Source organism: Echiichthys vipera (genome assembly GCF_963691815.1).
Source record: "Echiichthys vipera genome assembly, chromosome: 7".
Taxonomy (NCBI): Eukaryota; Metazoa; Chordata; class Actinopteri; order Perciformes; family Trachinidae; genus Echiichthys; species Echiichthys vipera.
This window is the reverse complement of record NC_139832.1, coordinates 34558815-34571995: the sequence shown is the minus strand read 5'-3', so window position 1 is coordinate 34571995 and position 13181 is coordinate 34558815. Positions and strand designations below refer to the sequence as shown.

General features: G+C 40.2%; 1 protein-coding gene across 1 annotated transcript in view; it reads left to right on the top strand.

Annotated features, from left to right (window-relative positions):
* LOC310949502 (BTB/POZ domain-containing protein 10-like) overlaps positions 1-13181 on the top strand; it is a gene marked incomplete at its 3' end in the record, with an annotated part of 99618 nt that overhangs the window by 70214 nt on the left and 16223 nt on the right. The window contains exon 6 of the mRNA XM_083916975.1: positions 10737-10934. Coding sequence (XP_083773101.1) covers positions 10737-10934 — 198 coding nt within the window. The remainder of the gene's footprint in view (positions 1-10736; positions 10935-13181) is intronic.

Here is a 13181-nt window from a genome sequence, read left to right as displayed (position 1 = left end):
TAAAGATGCAATATTATTCCTCTTATAAATTCTCTTTTCCAGAGCAAAAAATAGCTTGTATTCTTTTCACCTTCCTCTAGCCATTTTGCTCTTGATCCGAAAAAGACTCCTTTGGTCATATTAGTATACATTTGGTCTATCTTGTTCTTCAGACATGTCAGTTTTGATTCATCCTCTTCACTAACACCCTTAGCTGGAGTTAAATCTCCCAGAAACTTGCCTCGCCCAAAACTCATTGCAATAGCGCCCTCACCATAACTTCAGTGTGAGTTCCTTTATGTAATAAAGAATTCAGTCCGTTAATAGTTTCAAATTCTTTAATACTGTTCCTCACTGTATTTAATAGCCAATTCTTAATTTTAATTTTAAAAATTCCAATTTTTGCATATAACAACTCAGATCGCTGCAGTTGAAAATTTCACCTGCTCTAATTTACAGAAGGCTTCATCATTCAACAAATTACAGTTAAGTTTCCAATAACCTCAAGCTTTTCTAGCTTGTTCTCGTGGATTAGCAAAAGTGACTGCTATAAATTTGTGATCTGAGAAAGGGGAATAGCTGTGTAGTGTTTCAGAAACAAACAGCAATGTAGCGGGGGAAAGTAACCATCGATTTGAGACTGTAGAGAACCACTTACATTACTCCATGTATATATATTTTTTTGATACGGCTGCAAATGACCAGACATCAATGACATTAAGTTATTAAACCTTGAGTTTGGGGAAATTCTTTCTGGTAATCTATCCATTTGGTCATCTGCTGCGTCATTTAAGTCACCACCAATAATTAAATGAGCATCATTGTATTTCTCCTTCAACTCTTTTAACTCTACCGCTAGTTGGGTAAACATGTTTTTTGCCATAGCATTATTATGTCCATATATATTATTTACCACCAGAATCATGTTATTGACTCTAAGAACTAGAATAATCCATCTACCCTAGGTGGGATTCTATCACATCTCCTTTAAACCTATTGAGCAAAATAGCTACTCCTGCAGAGTGATTAGAAGCATGGCTTAAGTAAATCTGATCCCCCTACTGACTTCTCCAGAATTTCACGAGTGAGTCTCTCGTAGAAAAATTATATCTGCATTTGAGTGGCTACAAAATAGCCTTTCTTTTAGAAATGTTTCATAAGCCATTGACATAAGAGAAACCGCTTTGAGGTTAATAAAAAAGTGCTTTACAGTGGTACAAAGAATATATAAATAAATTAAACAAAGAAACAGCCTTTTACAATCAAACATCAGGCTATTTAATTGTCTACTTGTCTAAAAATGACTTGCCTGGATTTATTAATTGGAAAACTTAATACTGGGTGTTTATGCAACACATTGCACTCTATGTATGAAGACGGCCTGACCTTGCCATCTGGTTTTCTTTCCATCCTTACGAGCCTGCTCGACCACGGGCCACTGTTTGTTTCAGCATTGCGCAAGTCCTTCCAAATCTTGTACCTGAAGGTACGCATGTTAAACTGGATAATAGTTGGACGCGATGTCTTGTCATCTCTGGGGTGCCCAACTCTGTGTACCAAGTCAATCAGGAATCCAAGCTTGGCTTTATCAGCTGGTGCGATTTCACTCATTATTTTCATGACTTCCTTTCTTACATCTTCGTTTTCACTTTCGGGGAGATTGATAAGGAGTAAATTCCATCTTCTGCTGTTTCTCTTGCTTTCTTCGGTTTTCTCTTTGAGTTCTTCTATGCACTTATCTAGCTTTTTCGCTGTGCGTTTCATGTCTTCTTTTACCTCAATGATGTCTGAGTAGTGTTATTTATCCTATGCTTAAAGACGGAGAAGCGCATTTTTAGCTCAACTATGGCTTTGAAAATGTCGGCATTAGACGTCTTTTTCATCTTTGTTGGCACATACTTTCTTCGTGTTTGGACTACTAATGGGACAATCAGACAGAGGCAAGCACAAACCTAAGAAAGTGTCATCTGGGTCCACATCCACTATTTGTCTTCCTTTTGTCCCCTTTTTTGCGTCTCTTCATCATTGTGGTCCACGAGCCCAGTGTTGAGGTTGAGGTTATTTTGGTTTTCGAAGTTCTTTTCTTGGTATTTAACCTCCACATGTTGGTGCGTTTATCAAAATAATATAGTTCAGCAAGTTAGTAGATAGCTGGCCTTGTCAAATATCATAAGTACTCAACTATTGTTGCAGAGCTTAGCACACGTCAACCACCATGGAAATTCAGCGTGACTTCACAGCAAACAATTTTGTTTAAGAGAAAGAATTCACAATAAATGCTACATAGGAAATAAAATTTAAATAACTAGACCTCCAGGGGGTTATACTTTAAAATGTTTTAAACTGTATAAGGTTCAAGGCTGATACTTCAAATTCATTTAAAGTTTTACAAGCAGATCTAACGCACTAGCTTTCCATTTTTAAGAAATGTTCATTTATAGAACCACAGTTATTATTGTAAACTAAACTGGCATCCACTGTTAATCTAGTGCATCTAGTGCAGTTATTCAGACTACTTCAATATTTCATTGCACCCCTATTCTGGATTGACCCACACTGCGGATGTATATATAAAACTATGTAATATTTTCCATGAGTTTTCAGCCTCACTGAGAAGAAGACATACTAGTGGAGGTAAATTGGTTACACTACTGTTTACGGCAGAGGTGCCCAATTTTTTTTCCTATGATGGGCCAAAAAGAAATCTGGGTGGAGGGCCGTGGGACAAAAATGTTTATCTTATGTGAAATTGTCCTAAAATAACATGTATTGTAATTTATAGAAAACTACCACTTCTAAATCTAAAATAAACATCTGAATGAATGAAAATACTACTCTTTAATCTGCTTTTCAGTAATTTATTGAGATAATTGAAACATCCAAAATAGTTTGTCTTATTTGCATGTGTGTTGTTCTTAATGTGTAAAAATGTACATCAAATAAACAGCCTGGAACTTATCAAAAATTGCTCCATACTACAGAACCTGTATTACATTGAAATGACTTTTACCCAGTTATCACTCAAACCATCAGTGGGAGACATGAAGATGGTCTTTGTTTTTCAAAAGTCTTTTAAGATTGGGCTCCAACTGACTTACTGACAGAGTGAGAATGTCCTGGAGGTGAGAGTCAGATAGAGAGTTTCGCACCTTGCACTTGTTCAAGTTCATCAGGCTGAAAGTCTGCTAACAGAGGTAGGTGCTGCCAAAGAGGGACAGCATTACTTGTGCGTGTTTGTGGATCTTTGCATACTGGTCTGCTGGAACACATCTGTAGAAGTCCAGCAAGTGAAGAGCTCTGATCTTGTTTTGGAGTCGTGAATCAGATTGGAGTTCAATTAGCTCCATTTGAAGCTCCTCACTGATTGTGTCGAAATGTACAGTAAAGGACTGAGAAAACAGCTCGAAGGCTGTTGCATTGTCTCTAAAATCTTCAAAGCGCCTGTCAAACTCCAAGACAAGATTGCTGAGAATGTCCATGTACTTGGGAATATTCTGTTCCAACAAGCCTACCTCTCTGCAAGTGGGGAAATGGACCAGATTTCCTGTATGTGGAGAAAAGTGGTAAAAGAGAACAAAAACATGGGGGGGGGGGGGGGGGTTAACCGGGGGGAAAGTATCTAGGAGTAAATTAAATTAAATTATGGTATTCTAACCCCCTTAAAATTGATTTACAAATATACAAACGGCTTTAAGACTGAATATATTCCAAACACTTATTAATATTATGCTTAATAATTAGTTACATTATATATTATTTATGATAATTTCATAAGTATGAATCTCACCTGCTGAGAGATGTCTGCTGAGCAGGAGCAGCTTTGGTTGAAGGCTCTGACATGATCGAACAGCTGGCTGATGATCTGTTCCTTCCCTTGGAGCTTGAGATTCAGCTCGTTCAGCATCTCTATGACATCCACCAGGAAAGCCAGGTCTGAAGTACATCCCCTATCTGTGGGCACTTGGACGTTAGCCTCCTTTCTCTCTTGAAACCTCCTGATCTCCTCACGCAGCTCAAAACAACGGCGGAGAACTTTTCCTCTGCTCAGCCACCTCACCTCCTGGTGGTACAGCACATCACTGTATTGCGCATCCATCTCATCCAGCGGAGCCTTGAACTGGCGGTGAGAGAGCGCTTTGGAGCTTATATTGTTGACAGTAGTGACAACATCCCACATCACATTCTTAAGCCTGATTATTTTTGGCACACAGCTGTTCTTGATGTAAGATGCAATGGTACTTTAAAACCTTTCCCCCACACTCGCGGACCTTCTCCGATACCAGCGTAGCGAGGCCGGCTTTCTTCCCTTCTATTGCTGGGACTCCATCAGTTGTAATGCTGACCAGATTCTCCCACTTCAGATTTTTCTTTTCAACAACTCTCTCCACTGCCAAAAACATATCTGACCCATTTGTCGTGCCTGGAAGTGTCTCAAGGCCAGCCAGCTCCTGCAAGACTTCAAAATCTTCACTGACTCCACGCAGAAACACCAGTAATTGAGCGTAATCTGATATATCGGTGCTTTCGTCGCAAGCAATGGAAAAAGCAGAAAATCCTCTTGCTTTGACCACAATTTGCTCACAGACATCTTGCGCCTTGTCCTTGATGCAGCAGGTAACGGTGTTCCATGAAAGGCTCATTTGGTTGAAAGCGTGCACCTGATTGGGACACCTGCAGACAGCCTCCGCTGCTGTAGTGATACACTGTTTAACTGTTTAAGTATCCGCATGAAAAAGCTTGCCCGCGCTTACCAATCAACTCTGATATTTGGTAGCTTGCCTGTGTTGCATTTGCTTGTGCCGATGACGGCTGCAAAAGCGCGTGTTGCTGAGCTTTCAGTTTTGCTAGTAGGTCACTTGCCTTTTCCTTTCGCTCCTCGCTGCTGTACGAAAAAATGAGGGAATGTTTTGTTTTCGTAGTGACGACGGAGATTATATGTCAAATTAATTTCAGTGAAAAAATAGTCGTCTTGCCAATTTTATTTAAACTTTCTTTTGTCCGTGTGCCACTGCCCTGAGCGCTCCATCTTGACCTCTTGACCCTCTGACTCGTGAGTTGTCGTGGCACGTAAGTAGTTGTCTCCTGACAGGAACTCCACACAGCGCCCCCAATTTCTTTGGTCAGACAGGGAACTGCAGCTGGCCATGAAAAACAGCCTTACCACCGAAAATAAATCTGCTCTTCTTGCTGTTAACATTCTAGCTGGTTCAAACTAATGACGGGTCAAAACAAAGGGAGGCCCCAAATTGGGCAGCCTTGGTTTACGGTAATCCCCTTAAATCTCAGCCTGTGTGTAAACTGTAATCCCCTAAACTGTACGATGACAGTTATAAAGACATAAGCAGGGGCGAACTGTAGGTAGTTTGTCTTTACCTCTCACAATTAATAATAATAATTATTATTATAATAAAACCATTACCATTGTTTCAATTACTTTATCGTCATTCTCGGTCAGCATTCTATAGTTGTTTGGCCTGGCTGGAGCAGGTTCATTCAATATGTTCCACAGTCAGGAAACTTCAAGGTGCCCTGTGGGTAACATTTCTGTTCCCTATCAGCATATTGTGTGTATGCTTGAGCTCCAACACATATTTAGTGCATTTCCCCTTAAAAAAGATTAATTAATGTTGCATGCAATGCAATGCATTAATGTTCTAGTCTTCTCCTTCCTCGTTGCCTGTTTTGGCCCATTGCCAAAACCAGTGGAACAGTGTGAAACCATTGATAGCAATGTGTGCCACATGACCGACATGCAGCCAGCAAGAGAATGAACAAAACAGGGAACTACTTACTCTGATTAAGCGATCACATTTTTTATTGATTTTGAGTTTTGTTTGATCAGGGTGTAATTATCCTTTATTTATGGGACAATCTTGAATCACAATAAAAACACCCACAATAAGTTAATAGCCATGAATAGTGTGAATAACTTGGCAGGTGCATTTTATTTTACAGAAAATCATCTTCAGCAAATTCTGCTATGATAGTTTATGATATCATGTGGCAGAAATATCTTGTTGTCAGTGTTTAATCAGGATTCAATCAATTCTGTCACTTTAGCTACATACTATACTATCAAATGTAAGTAATGTAAAGTAATTGTATGTAAAGTATGTACGATACTATGAAATTTTGATATCTTTAATTCAATTAAATTTTATTTACAGTGCCAAATCATAACAAAAGTTATCTCAGCACACTTTACAGAGTAGGTAAAGATCACAAACTTATTTATGATTTACATAGACCCAACAATTCCCCCATTGAGCACAGTGGCAACGAAAACCATCCCTAACAGGCAGGAACGTCGGACAGACCCAGCTCTATGGAGGACGGACATCTGTCTTGACCAGTTGGGGAGGAAGAAAAGGAGAGAGATAGAGAGAAAAGATGGACAGATGGACAAAGAGACAGACACACACACACAGACAGACAGTCCTAGAGATGCAAGCAACAACAAAAGTAACAGTAACAATATAATAATAGCTATAGTAATGTGAATATGACTTATATGTTATGGCAGTTAATATAGTAGAATAGTAGAAACAAGTACAGCTAAGGTGACAGAATATGACAATGATAATAATTATGGTGGCAAATATGATCAATGATGAGTATTGTTCATAACAGCTGTGATACAGTGAGACATACCACTGATGGTGTTTTTATGGCTACAAATGTTATAATTTATAAAACTAATGATAGTATATGAGTAATAGTGTTAATAGCAGCAGGAAGCGTCATGCAGGACCACGGCAGCAGGCACCACCACGATCAGCAGAGACCTGAGAGACGACAGAGCACAAACAACTCCAGGGAAGAAGTTGAATTAGTAACATGCATTGATGAGACATGAATGATACAGACAGAGAGGAGAGAAGCTCAGAGGATCAGGAACAGAGATTATCCCCCGGCAGACTTGGCCTATAGCAGCATCATTAAGCAGAACAAAATCAGCTTAGGCCTGTACATGCAGGCTCTAAGAGAAATTGAATGCCAATAACAACATAGCTAAGGGCTTGTAAACCATAATTATAAGCTTTATCGAAGAGGAAAGTTTACTTTTAAATAAGGGGAAAGTGGGACTTGGTTCCACAGGAGAGGAGCTTGGTAGCTGAAGGCCCTGCCTCACATTCTACTTTTGAAGACTCGACAAGTAGGCCTGCATTCTCAGAGTGCAGCGATCTAGTCGGGTGATACGTTACTATGAGCTCTTTAAGATACCATGAAGCCTGACCAATAAGAGCTTTGTAGGTAAGAAGAAGGATTTTAAATTCTGTTCTAGATTTTACAGGTAGCCAGTGCAAAGAAGCTAATACAGGAGAAATATGTTCTCTTCGATTTGCACACGAGCTGCAGAATTTTGGACCAACTGCAGACTCTTTACAGACTTATTGGAGCAGCCGGATAATAAGGAGTTGCAATAGTCCAGCCTAGAAGTAAGAAATGAATGAACTAGTTTTTCTGCATCTTTCTGAGACACAATGTTTCTATTTTTCATAATATTACGCAGGTGAATATATGCCGTCCTTGTTGTTAGTGTTATGTGAGAATCAAGGGCATTTTCTGATAAAAAATAACACCCAGATTCCTTACTGTGGTGCTGGAGGACACAACAACATCCAGAGTAACAATATTTTCAGATATTGAGTTTTCGTAGGCCTTCAGGGCCAAGTACAATCCCTTCAGTTTTATCTGAGTTTAACATCAGTAAATTGCAGGTCATCCAGCTTTTTATTTCCTTAATGCACATTTGAAGTTTAGCTAACTGGTCGGTTTCTTCTGGTTTGATCGATAAATATAATTGTGTATCATCAGCATAACAATGAAAATTTATGGAGTGTTTCCTTATAATATTTCCTATGGGAAGCATATATAAGGTGAATAGAACCGGTCCAAGGACAGAACCCTGTGGAACTCAGTGTCTAACTTTAGTGTACATGGAGGATACAGAGATCTATCTTGTAAATACGACTTGAACCAGCTTAATGTGGTTACTTTAATGCCAATTAGATGCTCCAGTCTCTGTAGCAGGATGCGATGGTCAAAAGTGTTGAAGGCCACACTAAGATCTAATAAAACAAGTACAGAGATAAGCCCTTTGTCTGAAGCTTTTAGAAGGTCATTAACTCATTATTATGCAAAAAGTCACACAACTGATTGGCGACTAATTTCTCGAGGATCTTACAGAGAAAAGGAAGGTTAGATATAGGTCTATAGTTGGCTAGTACCTCAGGATCAAGACTGAGCTTTTTAAGAAGAGGTTCAGGGCGCACTCACACTGTCCAACTGTACTCTTTGTTTGACCAGTGTAAGTGCAACCGTACCGCGTCTAGGCGCGGTATGCTTGCCGGCCATGGTCCGTTTGGGAGAGGTGGGCATTTGTAAAGCACGTTTGCACATGTACGAGCACGAGCGTGTGCACGTGTACGAGCACAAGGCCTAAGGCGGTTCTGACATCATTTTATGTGCGCCTGTTCGGACATAGAAAAAAAAGGACAGACCATGCGTGGACATTTAAAACGGGCGGCGAAAGGTTCATGTTGGTGTGATGGGGAGGTGGAGTGTTTACTGCAGATTTGGTCAGATGAAAATATTCAAAAACCGTTTCAAGACGCACAAAAACTCTGAGGTCTATGGAAAGATTTGTAAACAAGTTACGCATCGTGATGACGTCAATCAATGCGTGTGACGTGATATGGCGTGATGACGTATAGGCAGGCAAGAAGCATTCCGCCGAGGCCCAAGTCGTGTGAGTACAAACGGGACAAGCACCCTCAAACAAGGGGCACAGTACAGATGGACAGTTTGAGTGCGCCCTTAATTACAGCTACTTTTTTTTTTTTTTTTTTAAACTTAAATTTTTATTGAAATTTTTCATCTCCACATGTGGACAACAAGGTATACATATACAGTAGATCCATGAATTACATTCTGTGTGTGGAGCAGTTGGAAAAATCAGATACAACTGAGAAAAAAGAACACAAAAACAAAAAAAAAAAGAAGTAAAACAGTCGTGGCTACATGTGTCCATTGTTAAATTACACTGTATACAGATCCAAGAGAAAAAATATGAATAAGACAGATTTCAGGTATTCCCAACTGTGTCCCATCGGGTCCACTTCTCCCATTTAGTCACAAAAACATTTTCCTTCATTCTAAGTCTATATGTCATTCTCTCCATGTTATGGACTTCTCTAATGGTTTCTAGCCATTCATTCACAGCTGGTGGCTCGGTCTTATACCATCTTCTTGTTATTGTTTTTTTACATGTGACCAGTAATAATTTTTATTAAATATCTGTCTTTGACCAGGACATATTGATTCAAGTTCCCAAGGTACATAACACCACATTCTTTAGGTATTTCATAACCCAGGATGTTCTTAATTATATTGTGTACGTTTTCCCAAAATGGATTAAGTTTCTGACATCCCCAGAAAATGTGTGTATGATTGGCTTCCCTTTCTCCACATAAACGCCAACATGAGTGCTGGGAGCCTGTTTGTTTACTTTTTAATTTGGTGTATCAGGTCAGGTTTTTCCACCCGAATTCCCGCCATATTCTCGAATTTGTGGTTGTGTGCTGTGCTTCACACATACTCTGCCACTCCTCTACAGTAATGTTAATCTTCAATTCCTTCTCCCACTTCTCCTTAATGTACAGAGTGGAGACATCTTCTGAGTCTCTCAAGTTTCGGTACAGTACTGAAACTGCTTTCAGTTTGGTTCCATTGTATGTCCTGATCATTACATCAAGTACACCATTTAGATTTTTCACAGTTTGTATTTCCTTTATAAAATAGTCCCGTAGCTGTAGAAATCTAAAATGATCTCTATTTTCAAGGCCATAGTCCGTTTTCAGCTCCTGGAAGCTCATTATGTGTCCATTCTTCATTAGTTTACACATTGCTGTGAGCCCTTTCCTACTCCAGTCCCTGAAGTTGTAGTCATTTACACCTGGCTTAAATCCGTCATCATAAAAATTACAGCTACTTTAAAAGACTGTGATACATAACCTGCTGATAAAGACATATTAATCATATCTAGTACAAGAGTGCTAACTAAAGGTAACACTTCTTTAAGTAACCTAGTTGGAATAGATTCTAGGAGACAAGTAGAAGGCTTTGTTGAGGTTAATTTGTTAAGGTCAACTGTAGAAAAGCAGTCCAAGAATATATCAGATCGTACAGTTGTTTTTAAGGTTCTTGGGTTTGAAGAAAAATTGGTGCCAAGCAAGTTGATTTTGTCTCTAATAGTTATAATTTTGTCATTATAGAAGGTCATGAAGTAGTAACTACTGAGAGTTATAGGAATACATGGCTCAATAGAGCTGTGGCTCTCTGTCAGCCTGGCTACAGTGCTGAAAAGAAATCTAGGATTGTTCTTATTCTCCTCTATTAAAGATGAGTAATAAGCTGTTCTGGCATAGCGGAGGGCCTTCCTATATGTTTTAAAACTCTCTTGATAATTATAATTATGGGGGATAATATTGGGAATGGCAATTATATTTTCCAGGTATATTGTGACATGAGAGTTATAGATCGTCCCATGCCTACACTGCATGGGTTAATGTTAAGTAGAAAGAAATACAGAATGCAAAATCTCTGATGTATTAATGTTACCACTATTGGGTTTGCTACTCACAGCATTAATAACTTGTCTCCTAAATGTCAGTACTACTTAGAGAAATGAAATTTCCACTTCATTTTAAGTCTTGTCTGCTCTTATCATGGATATCGGCATGGTTCCTCCCCAGGCGCCCTGATGCACGAGCTGTCCAATGATGGGGCTCGGCGTCAGTTTGAGTGTTACCTGGAGGAGATGGTGCTGCCGCTGATGGTGGCCAGCGCACAGAGTGGGGACAGGGAGTGTCACGTGGTGGTGCTGACTGATGACGACGTAGTGGACTGGGATGAAGAGTACCCTCCACAGATGGGAGAGGAGCATTCAAAGAGTAAGATACTTTCACCATCACTCATATTGAATCCGTTTGTACTCCCTAATTAACTCAGCTAAGGTTACCTGTTTTGGTAGCAGTGTGTCATGCTCAAAGCTGGCTGAGAATAATCTGATGGAGGTCAAGTCAGATTTATTTATGTAGCACTCAATTACAGTTCGTTCACTTTTCTAGAGTACATTGAACTGCTGGCCGTTGGTATGCGTTCGTATTATTTGCCGAGGGAGTTCACGGACGTCATTGTTATCGCTGTATACATCCCCCCGTCAGCTGATGCAGCGGTGGCCTGTGAGGTCAGCTTTGCCACCGCAAAACTGCAGACTGAACATCCGGATGCTTTCATGGTTATTACAGGTGATTTTAATCATGTCTCACTAAACAACACCTTAAATAATTTCCATCAGTATGTTGACTGCCCCACCAGAGACAATAAAACATTGGATTTATCATATGCTAATGCCATGGATGCATATGATGTCGCAGCCCTCCCCCCTCCGCAGGTCAGACCACAACTTGGTCATGATGACCCCAAAGTATGTCCCTCTTGTGAGAAGGCAGCCTGTGCACACCAGGACAGTGAGGAGGTGGACACAGGAGATCGCTGAGGCACTGCAGGTCTGCTTCGAGTCAACAGACTGGGATGTACTCTGTGAGCCAAATGGGGAGGATATTGATAAAATGGCCGACTGCATTACGGATTATATTAGATTCTGCGAGGACACCACCATGCCAGCCTGGACCGTTCACTGCTTCTCCAATAACAAGCCCTGGATTACCAGTGACCTGAAGGGACTCCTGAAAAAGAAGAAGAGGGTTTTCAGGTCAGGAGACAGAGAGGAGCAGAGGAGAGTGCAGCACGAGCTCCGAGAGATGCTGAGGACGTGCAAGGACAACTAAAGGAGAAAGCCGGAGGCCAAACTCCAACTGAACAGTGTAAGGGATGTGTGGACAGGAAGGAAGCCCATCACAGGGATGAAGGGGAAAGACAGGCAGACATCTGGGAGCCTGGAAACAGCTAACCAGTATAACCAGTTTTTCAACAGGTTTAGCTCACCTCCTCTGATTGACGTAATCGGGTGTCATTACCTCCGACGTGAATAACAGTCTTACCATATTTACATTTATCTTTAGCCAGCAGTTTCAAATAGAACTCAATGTTGCCCGCTCAGCCCCTGAGACACATTTGGCTATGGTCCCTGTTGCTAAGTCCGTTTCACAGAATGGAACTGCAAATAACCAGTGTTGTTTCGTCATCGGTGTGCCACCAGGGGTGAAAGTAATCCAGTACTGGCCGGTACGGCATACCACTAAAAGATTTGGAGCAGGTACGCTGTACCGGAAAGAAAAATATACTGTCTGAAAAAAATTGCACCTTCAGCAACACACCTGCTAATGTCAAATTACAAAAAGCAACATGTTTTCCACAACATACGTTGCATATAAGTTGCTCTGAATTGTGTCTGAACCTTCAGTGAAGCATTTCAATTGTCAGACAAGAAGCGATATAGTGTGCATACTGCTTTATCATCTTGCGCAAATGTGCGCAGCTGGTATCCAAATAAACAGACGTTTGTTGCAAAGTCTCCCAAATAAAAACAACATATACAGAAAAATATGTTGATTTTTCAATCGTCTGTTTTTAAAATGTGCAGTGTTTCCCTGGACAGACAACGAGCGAGCAGCGCGTGTACTGCTTAACCAGATCTTGTGCCAACGTGTGCAACTGGTAATCAAAGTGTTTTAGCAGACAGATGTTTTTTGCAAAGTCTGAGACTTTCACACTAGTAGTGTGATAAAAAGTACCAGAGTAATAAAAAGTCCTAGTGAATGCTTGATAAGTATATAATAAATAAGACTATAATAAATAATTAAGTGTATATTTCGGTGTGCGCACGCTATGTCGTCAGACCTGGGCATTCAGGGCTGTAGCCCCGGACATCTATTTCGTCAAAAAAACAAAACAACAACAACATAATGATGATGAAAACAGCCCAGGAGAGTAGACCTTTATATGGCTGCATTACCAGCAGCCACAGATGCATCATTGTAGCAGTGAAAACGGCAAAATTCTGACATGTCCACACTGACAAGTGATGACTTCAAAATCAAACTTAGCAGACTGACTTAATATCTTCAAATCAAACTTAAAGTAGATCTACTTGATAACTTCAAAATCAAACTTAAAGCAGACTGACTTGATAACTTTAAATCAAACTTAAAGCAGACTGATTTGCCGGTGTTTCG